Below are 20,318 nucleotides of genomic sequence, written 5' to 3'. Positions count from 1 at the left end.
AGGAAGACCGTCATTAATCATTCCTAATTACATACATGGCAAAATTCACTTTTAACAATTTCGAGTAATACAAATAACATATAACAACACAATATGGCATCATGATCATTCCAAAGATTCTTCAAAGAATCAGTGCCAAGTAATTCAGATCCCAGCAACTCTGTTCCTAGAATGCACGTGCATGTGTGAACAAGGGAGAGAGATAGCCGAGCATCAGCTTGATTAGTCCATTGTCTCTCGTATACATGTGCAAAAACAGTTGTTGAACTTTTAACAGAATCGATACATGTGCATTGAACAAATGCAACAACTAATAACTTGTCCTATAAATAAATAGATAATGCTGAAGCAAGCTTACCCTCAAGTTTGGAAATTTTAACTAGCAAGGATCATCATCATCAGCAATCTCATTATCATTGTGTCGCTCATCATTGTGCCCATCACCTACTGGATTAGTGGGAGGTACAGGAGCAACGTCATCGTGATCGAGGTTGAGGTGTCGCATGATTAATTGCAAATGTTGTTTCACTCCTCTTATTTCTTCGTCCTTCTGTACAAGTAAATGTTTCAGTTGGTTCAATTCTTGGGTCATTTGCTCCTCGTGTTGTGACCTCCTTAAAAAAGTCGCATTTGAGGATGAAGTTGCAGCAGCCGGCATTGTGTATATCCTTGACAAGGATTCCATCCCAAATATTTGACCTCTTCTCATTCCACCCAATGCCTCCACCCATAATGCCATATTGTCAACCGATGGCTCGGACGCAGCAACACCATCACCATCACCACCACTAGCAGCAGTGCTCATTACAAGTTCATTATATTTGTCCTACATTAACAATATAGATGAAAATAAAAAAACTTCATATATATAACTACAAAATATAACCTTACATACCTTAATAGCTTTTGCTCGATTGCTAGTCCATGTCTTATCTTTTTTCTGAAATATGCGTTCAAATGTAGCAATAAATGTTGGTTCCGTCTCCAATTCATCTGCCTACAAAAAATAAACATAAATGAGTAATCATTGAATTAACTTACAACATGTTTAACAGACTTACCATTCTTTTTCTATGCTCCCCGATGTTGATAGAGCCCCCAGCATTTGTGGCAGACCCTTCACTAGAACTAGAAGCTCGATTCTTCTTATTTATTTCACTGATTTGCTTATGCTTTTCGGTGTCCCAAGTTCTCTTAATTTCCGTCTAATTGTTAGCTGTAATAAAATCCGGCTTTTCTTGACTTCTCTTTGCTCTATTTATCACATTTCGCATGTGATCACCGGCTTTCTTCTTAAAAATTCTTCTAACTTCTTTCTCTTCCACTTCATCCCACCTGAACTTCCGCTGCAAGCAATCAATTGAAAAATAATTGTACACTTAGTATGCTAAACCGAACTTAGTTTGTGAGAAAATAGAAGGACAAAACTTACCTTGAACTAATTCCACCACAATTCCTTTACTTCTTTTGGAGCGGTGGTCCAACTACTATACTGCCCCATTCAACAGTTATTGATTATTTTATTAAGTTTCCTCACAACATACGTAGCATCCATGAATCTGCAAACAAATTCAACATACGTAGCATCCGTGAAGCATACGGACAATTCAGTTGACGTCCATAATAATTTACATATACTTATAGTACTTACGAATCTCCAAATGGGCATATCATGAATCGGCTATCTTCTTCATCATTCGAGTGTTGCATTGAAGAAGAAGGTGGAACCGAAGGCGATGGAACTGAAGTAGATTCAGTTCGCATTTAAGGTTCGGAGGAAGGGCCAATGTATCCATCAGCATGTACTGGTTGAGGGTTAGATGAAGGGGCAAGGGAAGAGGAAAGGGACGGGGACGAGGACGAGGAAGGAGAAGGGCCTGGTCTTCTTTGTGAAGCTATACCACGACGCATGTAACCTCCACGTTTATACTAACAAGTTGAAATGTTAGACAAATATGTTAAAAAATATGAACATGTATTAAGGACACATAATGACGTACGTCGTGAAGCTTACCATTTTGTTTTTGAGAGCAAGAGATAAGGGTAAGGGAGATGGTAGTCGGTAATCTCTCCGTAAACAAGGCTGGTTTGGTCAATCTTGGGTCTGCAATTGTAATCACAAGTTAGTGAACATGTTGAGGTCATGCACAAGAATACTCACTTTCAGTCGAAGCTAAATGGCTGCAGCTACTTCTCAGTGAATAGGAAAGTTTCACGGAAGTTTGAAATTATTGGTGCAATTGGCCTTCCACTTTGAGATTTTGGTTTACAAATCCCATTAGTTTCCACATGAATGATCTTTTCAACTTTTTTCTCTGTTAAAAATTCATTAAATGGTTCAGTATGAACTATTCAAGCTAATACTATTAACTTTTATACCAACATATCCCTCTATTCTTCATTCAGCTGCAACAAGCAATTGTGGTCAAAGGACGGTTGATGAGGACGAAAGATTGAAAAATCACGAGGAAAAGGCAAACACAAACAGCTTGCCACCTCCCTTAGATGATGGGCCACCTAGTACATAGTCTTAAATGAATTACTAGGTTAATTTTTCCTTGTACAGATGATTAATTTCTCGCAAACAGATTTTTGGAACACAAACAGATTGAAAAATTAGCCTAGTATGAAAAATAAATAGATTGCCGCACAAACAGATTTCTCGCAAACAGATGATGGGCCACCCAGTACATAGTCTTAAATGAATTACATAGTCTTAGATGATGGACCACACAAACAGATTGAAAAATTTCTCGCAGAATAGTACAGATGATTCAACAACCACAGGAAAGAAAGCCTCATGACTTACTAGGTTAATTTTGCCTTGTACCAGCACAAAATCCCATGCAATGTATGAAGCAATTCTACGAATCCACCATCAAGGAAACCTAGAATAGAGTCCATTATGAAGCATAAAAATTTTTGCAACCAAAACAGCATCATCGAGGTTACAGCAGGTGCAAAAAATGACAACAACAAACCTATATGACATTCATCATCACATTATAATCCTACATGACATTCGTCGCTAATCACATTATAGCCTATTTTTTATTGGTTTCAATATTCAAACCTAGATATAAATAAAATAATAATGAAACGACTCCGAAACGCTAGAAAAAACTCAAACCAAACTGAAATCACATATTCAAACAGAATGGTGTTTTTGCTCAAAAACCCATGTAAACGACTCCGAAACGCCAAAAAACGACTTGCGACACAGCCAAAGGCGGTGATTTTTCATCAGCGGGCCGTTTCCACTTGACCAACCAAATTTCAGCTCATTTCGACCAAATTTCAAATGAATTTCAACCCAAATCAGACCAAATTTCAGCTCATTTCGACCAAATTTCAACCTAAATCCGACCAAATTTCAGCCCGTTTCCACTCGGCGATCATAATAAATTCGCCGAAAATTCCAATTATGGCTAACAGTCAACCCGTGATAAGTCATTCTGTTTCGCCCACGAACAGAACCATTCTGTTTCGCCCACGAACAGAATCAAATTCGCCCACGAACAGAACAATACTTAAGCAAAAGCAGCAGACCCATTCTATTTCGCCCAACGTCCAACAGAAGCAAAAGCAGCAGACCCAAAAGCAGCAGACCCAAGCTAATTCATCCAACAGAAGCAAAAGCAGAAGCAGAAGCAAACGTCCACAAAAAAATTTAGAGAACGTACCTCTAAAACTCTCGGACGACGATCCTCGCGCCGGGTGTCCTCGTGCCTCCTAGCGTCCGCTGCCGAAGAACGCCGAGAATCGCGTCGAAGAACGCCGAATCCAAATCCGAAGGTCGCCGAGAATCGTTCGATCGACAGAGACAGAGACAGAGACAGAGACAGAGAAGAGGGAGAAGAGGAAGAGAAGAAAACCCTAAATTGAGTGATCGAGACAAAGAAGAAAGCCTAATACTAGTTCTACCCGCAAATGAAGACGATGTCATTTTGCTAATTTCCGCCGAAATTAGCCACGGATCGAAATTCGTGGCTAATATCGTGGCAAATTAGCCACGGATTAAAATTCGTGGCTAATTCCCTCGTACATTAGCCACGAATTTTAATCCGTGGCTAATTTGTCACGAATTTTAATTTTGTCGAGGCAAATTCGAATCAAACTATAAAATTGTTGCGGCAAACCCTAATATTTTTTCCGTTGCTAAATCCGTGGCAAATTAGCCACGGATTTAGCCACGAATTTCAACTCTACTAGCCCTTTTTCAAATTCGTGGCTAAATCCGTGGCTAATTTGCCACGGATTTAGCCACGAATTTCAATTCAACTAGCCCTTTTTTCAAATTCGTGGCTAAATCCATGGCAAATTAGCCACGAATTTCATTTTTACTAACCCATACAAGCCTAATTCATTTTTTTTCAAATTCGTGGCTAAATCCGTGGCTAATTTGTCACGGATTTAGCCACGAATTTCGTTTCTACTAGCTCACACAAGCCTAATTCATTTTTTTCAAATTCGTGGCTAAATCCGTGGCTAATTTGCCACGCATTTAAATTCTACTAGCCCTTTTTCAAATTCGCGGCAAAATCCATGGCTAATTTGCCACGAATTTTGCCACGCATTTCAATTCTACTAGCCCCTTTTCAAATTTGTGGCTAAATTCGTGGCTAATTTGTCACGGATTTAGCCACGAATTTCAATTCTACTAGCCCTTTTTCAAATTCGTGGCTAAAGCCGTGGCTAATTTGCCATGGATTTAGCCACGAATTTCATTTCTACAAGCCCACACACGCCTAATTCATTTTTTCAAATTCGTGGCTAAATCCGTGGCTAATTTGCCACGGATTTAGCCACGAATTTCAATTCTACTAGCCCTTTTTCAAATCCGTGGCTAAATCCGTGGCTAATTTGCCACGGATTTAGTCACGAATTTCATTTCTACTAGCCCACACACGCCTAATTCATTTTTTCAAATTCGTGGCTAAATCCGTGGCTAATTTGCCACGGATTTAGCCACGAATTTCATTTCTACTAGCCCTTTTTCAAATTCGTGGCTAATTTGCCACGGATTTAGCCACGAATTTCATTTCTACTAGCCCACACACGCCTAATTCATTTTTATTCAAATTCGTGGCTAAATCTGTGGCTAATTTGCCACGGATTTAGCCACGAATTTCAATTCTACTAGCCCTTCTTCAAATTCGTGGCTAAATTCGTAGCTAATTTGCCACGGATTTAGCCACGAATATCATTTCTACTAGCCCGCACACGCCTAATTCATTTTTTTTTCCCGATAATAACGTTTCAGTAACAATAATAGCAATAATAATAATCAACAACAACAATAACAACAACAACAACAACAACAACAACAACAACAACAACAACAGCAATAATAATAATAATAATAATAATAATAATAATAATAATAACAATAATAATAATAATAATAACAACAACAACAACAATACTAATAATTACGACAACAACAATAATAATAAATATGATAACAACAATAAACTCATGTCGTAATAATAATAATAATAATAATTACGACATAAATAGTAAAAAGTCTCAAAAATCTAAATCTTCATTTTCACCTTCGTCTTCATCTTGATCTTCATCTTCTTCATGAGCATCATCATCATCATCATCGTCATCATCCTCTGTCTCAAAATCAGATTCTGCAATACTTTCTAAATTTGATTCGCGAATTTCAGTTAGATCTACATCTATCATTGCTCCACATGGATCTCGTAAAGTTGGAATGTTATATTCCTTAGTTTCAACCGTGTTACAAACTTCCTCTTGTTGATATGCTGTATCCTTCCAGTGTTCCTCGATTGTTTTTCGTGCTTTGGTTTTACATATAGCCCACCAATCAGCTTTGTCACGTTTCAAACTAGGATATGATGCATAATATACTTGAATTGTTTGTTGTGCCAACACAAATGGTTCATATTTCATATACCTTTTCTTGTGATTTATTTCAACCAAATTAAACTTCGTATGCACCTTCATTCCTTTGACGGGATGGAACCACATGCACTTAAATAACACAACCCGCATTAATGGTCCGGGGTACTCTATCTCTATGATTTCATCCAACAAGCCATAAAAATCATCTTTTGAACTGCCACCAATGGATGACCGAACACACACACCACTATTCATTGTGGCTTTTCCCATTCCATATTCTTGAGTGTGAAAATTATACCTGTTTATGAAATATGCTGGCTAAGTCCGTACTCTTGACTTTGGACCCCACGACAGATGATATAGCAATCCTTGCTCTTCAACTTGATCATAATTACTGTGAACCTAAGGTCACACACGCAAAGTCAATAATATATATTTAAATGATGTATAAAATATTAATAACTTGGTTTTCGTCCATAGGCAACTTATATATGTTTTGAACCATGCTGCAAATTGTTCATCGCACAAACGGTCAAACTCATTTGGTGGTAGTCCATACATTGAAGTTTGAAAAATCCTATTAATAATTTGCATTCAAAGTATGGCTCCACTTCTGGATAGTTCAGTAAAATATATGTATGGGCTGCCTGCCGTTCTTCGCTTGTTAAGCAACGAAACTTACATGCGCCGCTTAGTCGACCGAGATAATTGAAAATAGAGAATGATTTGCAATTGGGATCAATGGGACCCTCATCATTTCTTCCTGCTCTCCGCCTCTTGCACTGCACGTGCAGCTCAAAATAGTATGATGCAAATATTGTCACTTCTTCCACAATATATGTATTACAAATTGAAGCTTCAACACATGCCTTATTCTTCACTTTTTTCTTCAAATGATATAACAACCTAGTTGCAATAGAAAGAAGTTTATCAAAGCATAATATATAATAAACTATTTTGAAATTTATTTTAAAAATTTTTTTACCTCTCAAATGGATACATCCATCGAAATTGGACGGGACCTTCAACTTTGGCCTCATAAGGCAAGTGAACTAAGAGATGCTCCATTGAATCAAAAAACGATGGAGGAAATATCCTTTCTAAGTTGCAAAGAATAATTGGAATGTCTCTCTCTAGTTTCTCCATGTGTGATGCTTTTAACACTGTTGAGCAAATATCATGAAGGAAATTACTTAACTTCGTAATGGCGCTCCATACAAAGTTTGGTAGAAGTTCCTTGAAAGCTATTGGAATTAGTCTTTCCATAAATATGTGACAATCGTGACTCTTTAATCATGTCAACTTGCATTCGTTCAAATCAACACATCTCCCGATGTTCGAAGCATATCCATCAGGAAACCGCACAGATTTCAACCATTGACAAATGACTCGTCTCTGCTCCTTATCCAATGTATAAACTGCTTTTGGTTTTGGTCCCCTGCTGCTTGCATCCACATCTAGTGTTGGCCGATCACAAATATCTCTCATATCTTTTCTTGCATTCAAGTTGTCTTTTATTTTTCCAGTGACATCCAGCACAGTATTTATGACATTGTCGAAAACATTCTTTTCAATATGCATGACGTCAAGATTATGATGAATAAGATGGGCCTTCCAATATGGTAGATCCCAAAATATACTGCGTTTAGTCCACTTATGTGTACTTTCGTACGCAATAGTTGTGCCATGAGGGTTTTCAACAACAGTTGAAAAGTCCTGCACTCGCTCCCAAATTTGATCACCGGTCAACCTCAATGGTGGAGGTGTTCTTTCAATCCTATTCTTGATGAACTCTTTTTTATTCCTTCTGAATGTATGATTTGTCGGCAAAAATTGTCTATGACAGTCAAAATAGCTGGGCTTCTTACCATGTCTTAATCTGAATGACTTCGATCTCTCCAAACATATCAGACATCCTAAGATCCCAGCTGTACTCCATCCAGATAACATTCCATAAGCTGAAAAGTCATTTATCGTCCAAAGAAGAGCAGCCTTCATTACAAATATTTGATCAGTAGAAACATCATACGTAACGACACCTTCATCCCATAGCCGTTGTAACTCTTCAATCAATGGTTGCATATAAACATCTATCAACTTTTTCGGATTTTGCGGGCCAATCACGATCAATGTCAAAAATATATAAGGTGTCTTCATGCACATACCGGGTGGAAGATTGTACGGAGTTAAGATAACTGGCCAACATGAATAACTTTTTCCTAATTTCCCAAATGGGGCAAATCCATCAGCACAGAGACCTAACTTGATGTTTCGAGGCTTTATCGCAAACTCAAGGTATGTTCTATCAAAATGTTTCCATGCCTCTGCATCTGAAGGATGACACATTAGACCCTCTTCTGTTTCGTGATTTGCATGCCAAGTCATGTGTTCAGCAGTGGCTTGAGACGCATAAAGCCTTTGCAATCTGGGCATTAAGGGCAGATAAAACATTTGCTTGCATGGTCTACGCTTCTGATTACGACCCTGCCTCCTGTTAATCTTGTACCTAGGTTGGCTACAGAATTTCCAAAATTCTGCATTTTCATCATCTCTCCAATAAAACATATAACCCCTACTACATACATCAATCCTTTCAACTGGAAGACCTAAGTTATCCACTAACTTTTTCATATCGTAAAAATCACTTGGCATGATGTTGTCACGAGGCATTGTTTCCCGCATTACTTCAACAAAAGAGTTGAAACAATTCTCAGACATATTATGCTCTGCCTTGATATTTAACAATCTTGCTGTCACTGATAACTGAGTGTGATTGTCACAACCTGCCCATAAAGGTTCATCTGCTGCTTTCAACACTTCCCAGAACTGATTAGATGGAAAAGTTTCATTACACACATTCTCATCAAAACCTGTTACTCCTATCTCTTCCAATTGTTCAAGTGTAGGAGTAAAACTAGTACTTGCATGGTTCGAATCTGAAACAACATTCTGACCAGCTGCATCAATCACCATCCTCTAGTATGGGTTCAATTGGTCATAATAGCTACATTCTCCCCTAACTCAAAATTGGTCACTTATTCGATATCCTTCATCAGATATAAATGGTTAACCATGGCAAGTCCAATTATAGTAGTTCGGAATAAACCCAAATCTACTAAAATGTTCTCTAACTTTATCACACACATGAAATTTACCATTACTGCACTTGTTACACGGACACCGTGACTTATTTCAATCCATTAACTCATATTTACTACTAGCAAAGTCTAAAAATAGTTTCAACCCAGTACGAAACTCATCGGTCAATCCTCGACGTCCAGGTAAGTTCTTATTATACATCCAAGCCCTGGCCATGGGCGAGGTCACCTCGCTGGCCATGGGCGAGGTCGAGTGGCGGCCTCGCCATGGCCGCCGTTGGACCTCGCGGCGAGGTCGAGCGGTGGCCATGGCTGCTCGGTCTCGCCTAGATCTGGGCGAGGTCACCGCTCGACCTCGCCGCCCAGATCTGGGCGCCGTTAGACCTCGCGGCGAGGTCGAGCGGCGGCTATGGCCGCTCGGCCTCGCCCATGGCCGCCGCTCGACCTCGCCGCACAGATCTGGACGGCGAGGTCAAGCGGCGACCTCGCCATGGCTGCCGTTGGACCTCGCGGCGAGGTCCAGCGGCCTCACTCATGGCCGCCGCTGGACCTCGCCGAACAGATCTGCGGCGAGGTTGAGCGACAGCCACGGGCGAGGCCGCTGGACCTCACCCAGATCTGGGCGAGGCCACTCGGCCTCGCCCGTGGCTGCCGCTCGACCTCGCCGCAGATCTATGCGGCAAGGTCGAGTGGCGGCCATGGCAAGGTCGCTTGGCCTCGCCCATGGCCGGCAAGGTCTCGCCGGTTGCCGGACCGGCCACCGGCGACGAAGTTAGAAGTTAGGAAAAAAAAAGAGAAAGAAAAGTCAATAAAATAAAAAAAATTCGAATCCAGCAATGAATAGTTTTGCGACGAATCGTCTTCATCGCCAATTAGCCACGAAATTAGCCACGCCACTTACCGGCAGAAAAGCTTTACCGAGACTGATTTGCGAGCGCGCACAGAGGTTTATCGAGAGAAATGAAAGAGGGAGAGGGAGGGAGAACAACGAAGAGGGATATGAGGAATTAGCAGGGAGAGAGAGAAATTGGGGGTAGGGTTATATTACAAGTAGCGAGGGGGACAATTAGCGACGAATTTATTTTTCGTCGCAAATTAGCGACGAATTTATTTTTCGTTGCAAATTCCGTCGCAAAATTAGCGACGAAAAAAAATAAGTCGCTAACTCCGTCGCAAATTAGCAACGAATACTTTTTCGTCGCAAATTCCGTTGCAAATTAGCGACGAATTTTTTTTCGTCGCAAATTAGCGATGGATTTTTTTCCGTCGCAAATTTGCGACGAATTTTTTTTCGTCGGAAATTAGCGACGAAAAATTATTCGTCGCTAATTTTCCGTGGCTAAATCCTTGTTTTTTTGTAGTGAAGAGAAAGAACATATAGTTGTGCACATGCTAAATTTTCTTGTATGTGGTAGTTTAGATTTGATCTGGTCTGTCCTCATGTGGAATAGAAGGAAATGAAATAGATTTCCACGTTACAAGTACAATATTGAGGCTCGTAATTGAGAGGCCAACCTCTAAAAATTAGTGAAACTGGCGATTAATATTCGTTTTGCTGGTGGCATCAGTTAGATGATTGGCCTATTTCTTTATGCCTGAATGGTGTTATTTTTGCCGTGTTGGGACTTGCAACTGAGGATGTTCTTGGAAACTCATCTAATAAAGCAAAAAAGTAGGAGGGCATACCTCAAAATCAAACAAGAGGAGAAGTTCTCGTGAGCAATTGGAGAATTGTTTTTCCATTTTTGTCATGTGCTCATTACTTTGAGTTTGAGGGACCCATGCGATATTCGAGCGAAGAATACTCGTGGGAAGCTAATAATGCATGTTTGAACGCCATGATTGTCGAGGAGTTTATTGTGATTATTATAACTTTGTGTCCTCCAATTTTAAATGAGTGGACAACTCAACACACATGGTATTCAGCAACTTCTTGTTTAAAGAGTAGCTTGGGACTTCGTAGAGTTTTAGCCCTCCAGCCAGTACAAATAGAGACCCCCAAGTCCCATAACATCCCACCACCAATCTTCTTGCACTTGCTAGTTTGGACTAATTAGCGCAAAGTGCGTCTCATACCACCTTTCAAGCGAACAATATGAGCTACTCATATTATTCTCCGCCGCCGCCGTCGCCGCCATCTTCATCGACTCTGGGATGTAACACCGCTGCTCCTCCTCCGCCTCCGCCGCCGCCACCTTCGAGCTACCAGCACAAGCCACCGCCTCCACCCACCCACTACCACCATCATCACCACCACCACCATCCATATGCACCGCCACCATAGTCGCCGACAGGCACTCCACTTTCACCGCTGACTTATGTGACTCCACCACCAAAGGGCACTGCTCTACCACCGTCTCCAAGCAGCGGTGCACCTCCACCTAAGGGGTTTTACACACCAAGTCCTGGAAAGGGCACTCCAAGTTCGCCACCAAAGGCATCACCTCCTAAATATTATCCACCAAGCCCTAGCAAGGGCACTCCAGGTTCGCCACCAAAGGGCGAAGCTCAACCTTGTGACCTCCTCGAAGCGGACGATAGGCACCAAGGGATTTGAGGCTAATGGATTGCTAAGTCTAGACCTAAGACTTAACTTGGGCTCTCCTAAGCCCATACCAACTCGCGACTTAAGATTCAAGTTACTAACATGTAAATCAATTTTATCTAAAAGTCGCCACTAATCAATCTTGGGTGAGTAAATTAGAATCCCAAATAAAGCGATAGGAGGATCACCTTACTCCTAAGAACCAGAGATTCTAAGAATTCAGGGACTTGATTACACTAGTTATTCCACTAGTGCCCTATCGGTTTCTAACCTTTTCAAACACCACCTAAAGTGTTCATGCAGTCTTCCTATCAATTGTGAATCCTAGGACTGTAGTCTTAACCAAGCTAAGGAAACAACAATCAATGCATCAAAAGTGCGCAAACAACGGCCTAACATTTTTGTTTCCTTACCAAAAAAAAAAACAACGGCCTAACATGTCTCTAAACCTCCACATGCAAAACCGAATTAAACATGCGATTTAGACATGCGAACCAAACAATGTGCAATCAAGCATGGCATTAATCTCACAAAAAAGGCAAGAAAAGGAAATTCCAAAGCCCAATTATATTTGTATGATTTTTGAAAATTTTAAATTTTCAAACATTTTTTCATTAAAAATATTTTTTTGAATATTATATTATATTATAATAATATAAACAGACTCGGGTCGGATCTTCCACATTCGACTCGAGTCGAGACAAACCCGAAATGTTGGCCTGGGTCCACCGATGAATTGGGCTCATAAATAAGCCAAAAAAAAAGGGACCAAAAAACAGGCCCGGCCCACCCAATGACCAAACCTAATAAAAACTAAACCAGGCCGGCCCGCACACGATAGATCCAGGCCAACCAGGCCCGCAACTCGGGACTGACCCAGAGACAGCCCCACACCCGACCTAGTTTGGACTGACCCGACTTACCTAACGCTTCGTCTCCTCTTGCCCGTAGACCCTTGGCGCAACGTAGACAACCGCGGCGAGTGGTATCGCTTGTCTCTATCAAGCCGGGAGACCTCCGAGCGTCGCCTCACTGGTCTGGACCAAGTGCTCGGCCCCCATCTAGCTGGCGATACCCTAGCGACAGCCATGACGAGGCGCCTAAGGAACGCCAAAAAATCGTGATGTCCGTGGCCTCCGCGAGCGGCCACGATGACGGCCGCGGACCAGGCAACACAACTACCCTAACAACAATGTCCCCTCCGCTTGGGCCGCCGTTCCTTGGACGACCTCGACTTTGGCCAAAAGGGAAGAGAAAACTGGATCTCATTTAGGCTTTTCATCGAGCAAGTGTGTTGCACTCTCAAATCGAGGATTTCTCGGCCCAATTGAGACTCGATTCGGGGTCGGGACTCTCGACACACACCACAGTCAAATAAGGAATGAACAGGGGCAGGAGCTCACATGAGCCGGACGGCCGTGAGCTCCGGCCTGGCATGCTCAAAATCGAGAAGTGCCAGTTAAAACAAGGGTGTTGGCCGTGTAAGAAGAAACTCCACCACGGGTCCCTACCCAGTTTGGCAATGGCGGCTTGGAGGCGAGCTAGAGACGAATTGGGCTGTGGCCGGTCGAACCGGGATCCTTAGGAAATCGACCCCCAAACCAAACAAGAACGAAAATCGGTAAATCGGAACCTACCGAGGCTTGGCACAGGGGAAGGTACAACTGTCGCAACCTCCCCGAACCGGTCTCGCCACCTAGGCGATTTGGCTAATGGATTGCTAAGTTAAACCTAGCTCGGGCTCTCCCAAGCTCATACCAATTGTGACTTAGGTTCAAGTTATTAACATGCAAATCAATTTTATCTAAGAATCGCCACTAATCAGTTTTTGGTGGGTTGATTAGATGCCCAAGTAAAGCGTGGGAGAATTCCTTTACTTTTACGAACCAGAGATTTAATGAGTTCGACGACTTGATTATACTAATTAATCAACTAGTGCCCTTTTGGTACCTAACATTGTTCAATCACCAAATAACGTGTTCATGTAGCAGTCTTACCAGTAGTGAGTCTTAAAATTCTATTTCTAACCAGGCTAAGGAAACAACAACCAAGGCATCGGTAGTGCGCAAACAACGACCTAACATGCCTCTAATCGACCACATAGAAGGTTGATTTAAGTAACGTAATTCAAACATGTGAACCAATCAACGTACAATTGAATAATAATCCAAATGGGAACGCACAAACAACAGCCTAACATTTATTTCTAAGGACAAACATCATCCTATTATAAAGCCCTAAAGGCTTATTCAATTTTGAGCACAACTTCTATCAAAGATTTTCAAATATTTTTTTTAAGAAAACTACTCATAATCTAATTTCCAAGCTTCCTCCTAATTTAGAAAAAAAATAAACTTTTTTCGGAATTTTTTTTTAAAAAATAATTTTTAAAATTTTTTAAACTATTTTTTAATATTAAAATAATAATATTATATTATATTATTATGATAATGCGGACGCAGGTCGGATCTCCACATCCGAACTGGGTCAGAGCCAACCCAAGCATGCTGGCTCGGGTCCACTGCTAGGTAGGCTCCGCGATTGGGCCTAGCTCGGCAATACCCAAAAACTCAAACAAAAAAAATAAATAAAAACACCTAAGCACAGCCCATAAGAAATGAAAACTTAAGTAACACTTCAATCCATTGTACCCAATTCGGCTCACCCACAAATAGCCCAAAACCTAAAAGACTCATTCTAGTCTTAAACTAAAAGGCCCAGAGCTAATAAACCCTAATAGACTGAAGACCGACCCAAGCACAAACCCTACCCAGTCACGACCCGCACGCCCAACCTAGTTCTCGGCCGCCGACCCGACTCACCCTAGTCTCCACGCCTTCCCCTAACGCTTCACCTACCTATGACGCTTCACCTAAGCCGAGCATCGCCCGAGCCGCTGCCACCTCTGACTAAAAACTCGATCACCACTCGGCCGGCCACCACCTCGTCGACCAACCCCTTGGCCCCTTCATTGCCGGCTTCCGATCACCATATCACAGACCAAACATTGAATAAATCGAAGCGGTGGAAACGAGCCCGAAAAGAAACCACGAACAATATAAAAGCAAGCAAACGCAGGGATTGATACAATAGGGAACGCGAAACATGCCGCGAAGATCATGGGTCGACGTACACCTAAAAATATGACAAATCAAGAACAAACACAAAAAAATTTCATTCAGGCATTTCATCGAACAGATTAGGTGCATTGCAAAACGGGGAGATTTCCAGCGCGATTGAGACCCGAACTTGGCCGAGGTTCATGACAAAAGACATACGGAGAATAGGGAGCAAGCACGAGGGCGTCCCGAGCTGGAACTCACACAAGCCGGGTGACCGCGAGCTCCGGCCAGTGAGCTTGAAAACAGGGCACAAAGAGAACAGGGGCGGCGATTCCTTGCTACGCACCCTTCCTGACTCAGTGGTAGCGAATGAGGACAAACACGATAGATCGGACTACATCTGATTGCCTCGCACGCCCACGAGCCGAGATCCTCGGGAAACCGACCCCGAATCAAACCAAAAATCAAGCCCCCAACAAAGGTTCGGGAATGAGACCTACCTTGACTTTACGACGGGAAAGGGGTGCGTCGGAGGATTGTTGACTGTGATTGAGGTGTGACGGTCACCGGCGGAGGCTTTCCGACCGTCGGTTGCTCTCTTCGAAAAATCTCTCTCTCTCTCCCCCTGGCCCTTTGCTTCTCTGTTTTTTTTTTTTTCGCAGCCCCTTTTAGCCTTTTACGGGATGGCCGGCACACCCGACCACCATCCTGTCGCAGCCGAGCTAGTCCCGACCCAAAAGTCACACCGGCCGCCTGTCCCTTGCCCCTCTGTCTTCTTGTCCATTGTTCCGTCGTCTCTCCCGTACCAGCGTCATTGGGGGAGAAGGTGAAGAGTCACGAGCTAGGCTAGGGGAAAAGGGGCCGGCCCACAGGAGAAAAGAAAAAATGGGCCGGCTGACCCGACCCTTTTGAACCGGATTGAACTGGCCCGAAAATCTTTTTTTTAAATAAATTTTTTTATGTATATGTTCTAATATACCCTATTAATAAAAATGCACTTAATGTCTATATGCCATGTATTTTAATAAAAATATTTTTGTTTAAGGGTTAAAATTAATCCATAATTTTTCGTGCAACTAAACCCTAAATGAATAGCCAAAATTTAGGTGCCAACAGCAACGTCTACGAGTTGTCGACCACGGCATGGGCGCGGCGGTTACTGAAAGAGCTCTCCGACTCTCTGTCTCGCTCAATCTCTCTCTAGATCTCTCTCAAGATCTCTTTCTACTCTATTCCTCCGCACTCTCTCCACCGAACTGACCTCCTCAACTCTCTCTCCTCTCTTCCCTTTTAAGCCAACCGAACGGTCACCTCACATCCTCTCCACCTGCTCTACTCCCGTCTGCTTCTTCTCTGTGCCTACTCTACTCCGCCACTTCTTGCTTGGCTATGGTGCGGCCTCCTTTTACTTGGCCCCACTACGTCCACCAGGAAGGAGAGAGGAAAGGGGGAGGGAGAAGGATGTTGGGGCAAAGAACACAACCTAGAGGGGGGTGAGTAGGTTGTTTGAGAGGTATGAAAGGTATTTGCGGAATATAACAAGTTCAACTTCAAACATTGGCAAAAACAGTTTGTAGAAATCAGGTGTGTGCTTCTATTTGACAAATAGTGATGATAAAGATCAGGTAATGGTAATACTGAAGAAATAAAATATTTGCAAGCAGTGTCACGACCTACCCCTTGAGGGTCGCCTTGGGGCGCGGGTTTAGAGGTAATTGTTCATTGAAATGCTTCAAATGACATATCCAAAACTCAGCTTAAAAAGTTGTCATTCTTTGGATTTATCCATTAGGTTCATTTACCATGAACGTGGATTCTTCTTCAATCCATACCTCGCGTAACACGGAATCATTTTTATATTTTTATCAATTTAGGAGTTGCCACGAGCCTTTTGTTGGAGGGTTGGCTAGAATACCCAATCGAAACATGGAAATTTCGTTTCGATTTCTATGGAACCAGAGATATCTAGGTTCGGGGATTAGATTACGTTAATGTTTCTATTAACGCCCTTTCGGTACCACTAACTTGTTTTAATTGTTATCTAAGTGGTCATGCATTTGTTTTTCCCATCGTCATGTCAAAGTCTTAATCCACTAAGTGTCCATGCATATTGTTTTTGTGTTTTTCCATTTAAGATTCTAAACTAACCTATCTTAGTCTAGAAAAGAAAATCAACAAACAATGCATTGAAAGACGGTGTATAAAGTAAATACCCAATGTATTGAAAAACGAGCTAATCTAAGAGCAAGGAAAGAAACCCGCAACTCGTCGAGTGTTTATTGCAAAACGATTTTGAAAACCCGAGACATAGTCGTGTAACATGAATGGTACAAAATGAGATCGGATTGGACATTAGTCTTTTGTCACCATCTTCGAAGCTTTTGGCCGATTTTGAACCAAGATCTGCAAATTGAGGAAAAGTAGGTTCTAAACTGATTCTTGCGAAATTGATGATGCCAAAGTCAAATTGAAGTAAAAATAAAGTGATTTAGGGGATTTCATTTTTTTTCAATTTTTTGGACAAAGTGTTGACCAAAAGTCAACATTTTAGTAATTTAATTAATGGATCAAACTTTGATTTTTTTGAAATTTGACAACGCAAAAGTGAAATTGACACTATTTAGGGGCTTTTCATGCAAAAATCCAAATTTTGACTTAGGGTTGACTTTTCGGTCTAAATTTAACCAAAAAGTCAACTCAAAAGTGAACATTTTGACTTTTTGAGATTAACAGGTAAATGAAAATAAAATGAAAGGCTAATGCGAGAAAAAGTGTTAAATGACTCTTTTTTAGTTGAGAAACGGGTTATGTCACGATTGGAATTCACAATCTCAAGTTTTTACCTTCTTAAGACGCATCAGTTAAAAATAAAGTGTCAACAGCTGCCCCTTTTTAAGAGAGAGTTCAGAGAGGTTCCTCTCAAAAACTAAATAATACCTGAAATTTTTAGTCGACTTTATTGAAGATAAAAGAAAACGAAATGGAAAATAATATTTGATCATAGACGTACCTTGAATGCTTACCTTAAGCCATTGCCTTTTTGGTCACACATCTTCTGCCTTACTCTCTATTGGAACTAACTATGCAACCTAAAGGGGGGGTGAATAGGTTGCTTATGATGTTTTAAAAACTTTTGCGGAAAATAACGTGTAACAAATAGATATCGGGTTTCACCAGATGTACGAGAGGCAATGAATCACTTTGAGTGCTAGAAATTATAAACAAAAGAATAAGTAGCTGCACACAAGGATATATAGTGATTCGGCTTTGATTCCAAGCCTACGTCCACTCTCACCACTAAGAGTCACAAATTGGGCTGGATTACTCTAGTAAATGCTGAACAAGTTACACTCAGCGTATACCACTCTTATCAATTGATAGATCACACTATCGGGAGTTGGGTACAACTATTGCTTGGTACACTTGAACTTTCAACACAACTACAATGCAGCAAATGCTATCGACAGACATGAGCTTTTTGCTCAGTACATAGCAAGTAGCAGATTTCTAGAATTTTATGAGCACTCTCCTTGACTTGTTGACTTCAAAGACCTTCTCTTTTATAGACATCTTCAATATGGTCATTGATGATGTCTTAGAGGGGCAAGATAGCCATTAGAGCCGTTGGTGCTGCTGTGCTAAGAACTGACTGCCCATATAGCCTATTCAGAACTTCTGCAGGCTTTCCTGAAATAGCTTCTACATCTATTCTATAACTGCGATTCTGACAATCTGTCAAACTGATTCTTCAAGGACAGTCTTGCGATCTTTTCTTCAATGAATTACACCATGAGTATCACTCAGACCCTTGAATATATCTGCACTTAGACAATGTAGATATTATACTAAGGATAGTTTGGATATTATCAAAATTCATTTGGAGATGTTTCTCTAACAATCTCCTCCTTTTTTATGATAACAAAACTATCCTGAAGATTTGAAACAAAGATATTGATTTGAATATGCTGCTGAAAATAAATCTGCTGAATGAAGATTTTCCATATAAAGTGTGCTTTGCAAAATGTCTCTATAGTGTTTGCAAGAAATATCAGAGACGATGTCTAGACGATCTTTAGTAGTTTGGCAAGTATAGAGCAGATCTTTTAGATTTAACAGGTGAATTATTATCGAGATATCATCAAAAGCAGGTTGTAATAGAATGATGTCTATTTAAGAATGCAGTTCGTTGTTTCTCCTATTTCGATGTTGCTCCCCCTGTTTCGATGCACTTTAGGAATTCGTCATATTCTTTTCACATCCAGGTTCTCTCCCCTGTTTTGTTATCAGCAAAAAGAGAAATGATAGAGAAGTAAACAACATATTAAGAAGAGAACTTGCATTAATAATAGAGATCGCATGTGAAGAGTAGGTCTAACATCAAACAACAGCCAATGAAAAACATAAGTAGATAATATCAATTATGTGCAAGAGCGTTTTTGTTGCTTGGTGGTAGAGGGTGGAGCGACTGGTTCCTCGGGATCAGGTCGGGCAGGATTGTAGCAGTCTAGGCTAAGCAACGTTCGTTCAATTTTCACCAAATTTTTGGTGAGAGAAGTGATGGAGCGCTTGATTTCCTAAACGTTGGCTTGAAGCTTAGAGAGCTCGACAACGGGAATAACCGAAGGTTCGGTTAGAGAGGTGGACCTCTCTGGTCTGGGTGGATGAGTAGATTGCCACTGTATGGGTGCCTTCCCTTTTCCTTTGCTGGTTGATGCAGCCCGTGCTGTCAATTTTTCTTGAAGAACCTTCTTTACATTTTCATCATCTCCTTGACCGATAGGAATAGCTTCATTCTTCTTATTAACCCATCCATCAGGCGTCATTCTCATCATCATTTTGTCTAGAGTCTTTTTCCCAATTTCCACATGAGGCATGCTACGAGAAGCAACATCATAGAAGTCAATGTGCTTGTGCTTGAAGATGCGAATGATAAGGGCACTGTAAGGTAGCTTGCCTGTTTTACGTTTGGTAGTGCGGTACATGTAGATAAAGATCATGTGTGCCAAGGAAAAATCTTCATATTTGGTGAAAATGACCCAAATGACCCGTGCTTCACAACGAGAGACATCGTTTGTGGAGGACGATTTTAGATGCAGGCAGAGAGTCAAGATTTTCTTAATGAAGTTGGCTTTGAGAGGCTGTAAGTACAAGGGAATGATTTCTCTAGAGCCTCGAGTAAAATCATGAGTTTCCAAAATGAAACTGTAAGCAACATTTGGCTCAATAGGGATCTTTTTGAAAACATTAAACTCGGTGTTGATAATCTCAGCTAGTTCATCCAATGTAATGGTGTAGTTTTTCTTGGCAAAAGAGAAAATGAAGGTGTCCCTGTTTGGAAAATGTAGATTGGAGTAAAACAGGGCCACGAGAGTGGGCTGCACTTCATCTTGCATTGTACAAAATGTTTTCAGCTTGAGATCATCAAAAAGCTCAAAAAGAAAGATGCCATGTGCATCAAGATAATTGAAGTTGACAAAACGATGTGGGATTGGACCGCGATTGTCAAAAGATTCAAAAACCTCGTTGTGTTCTTGACTGAAAAAGAGTTCAGAATTGAACGAGGGATCTTGAGAGAACCCTTCGCTGGGTTCAAAGTTTTGGAATACCCGTTCGTCGTCATCTTCTTGTTTTTTGTCTTCAGATGTTTCTTCTGTCTCGGTCTGTGGATCACTTTGTTCAGTTTGAGCAGGAGGTTGAACAAGTGGTGATGGCTCTTTTTCTGCTTCAAGTTTCTTTGTG

General features: G+C 41.2%; 1 protein-coding gene across 2 annotated transcripts; it reads right to left on the bottom strand.

Annotated features, from left to right (window-relative positions):
* Positions 1-259: 259 nt before the first annotated feature.
* On the bottom strand, positions 260-1,561 carry LOC130138302 (uncharacterized). 2 transcript variants are annotated; one of them, XM_056311961.1, is made up of 4 exons: positions 1,433-1,561; positions 1,062-1,346; positions 896-997; positions 260-826 (listed from the first exon to the last, which is right to left on the bottom strand). In XM_056311961.1, the coding sequence occupies exons 2-4, from the start codon at positions 1,062-1,064 to the stop codon at positions 380-382; spliced, it is 552 nt and encodes a 183-aa protein (XP_056167936.1). In that variant the 5' UTR covers positions 1,065-1,346; positions 1,433-1,561; the 3' UTR covers positions 260-379. The 2 variants fall into 2 exon arrangements, 1 of the variants encoding a protein (XP_056167936.1); XR_008816709.1 differs by lacking the exon at positions 896-997.
* Positions 1,562-20,318: the final 18,757 nt, after the last annotated feature.

Source organism: Syzygium oleosum, unplaced genomic scaffold, assembly GCF_021117445.2.
Source record: "Syzygium oleosum isolate NSW1041296 unplaced genomic scaffold, Sole_v2.1 Sole_v2.05, whole genome shotgun sequence".
In the NCBI taxonomy this organism is placed as follows: Eukaryota; Viridiplantae; Streptophyta; class Magnoliopsida; order Myrtales; family Myrtaceae; genus Syzygium; species Syzygium oleosum.
This window is presented reverse-complemented; position numbering and strand designations above follow the sequence as displayed.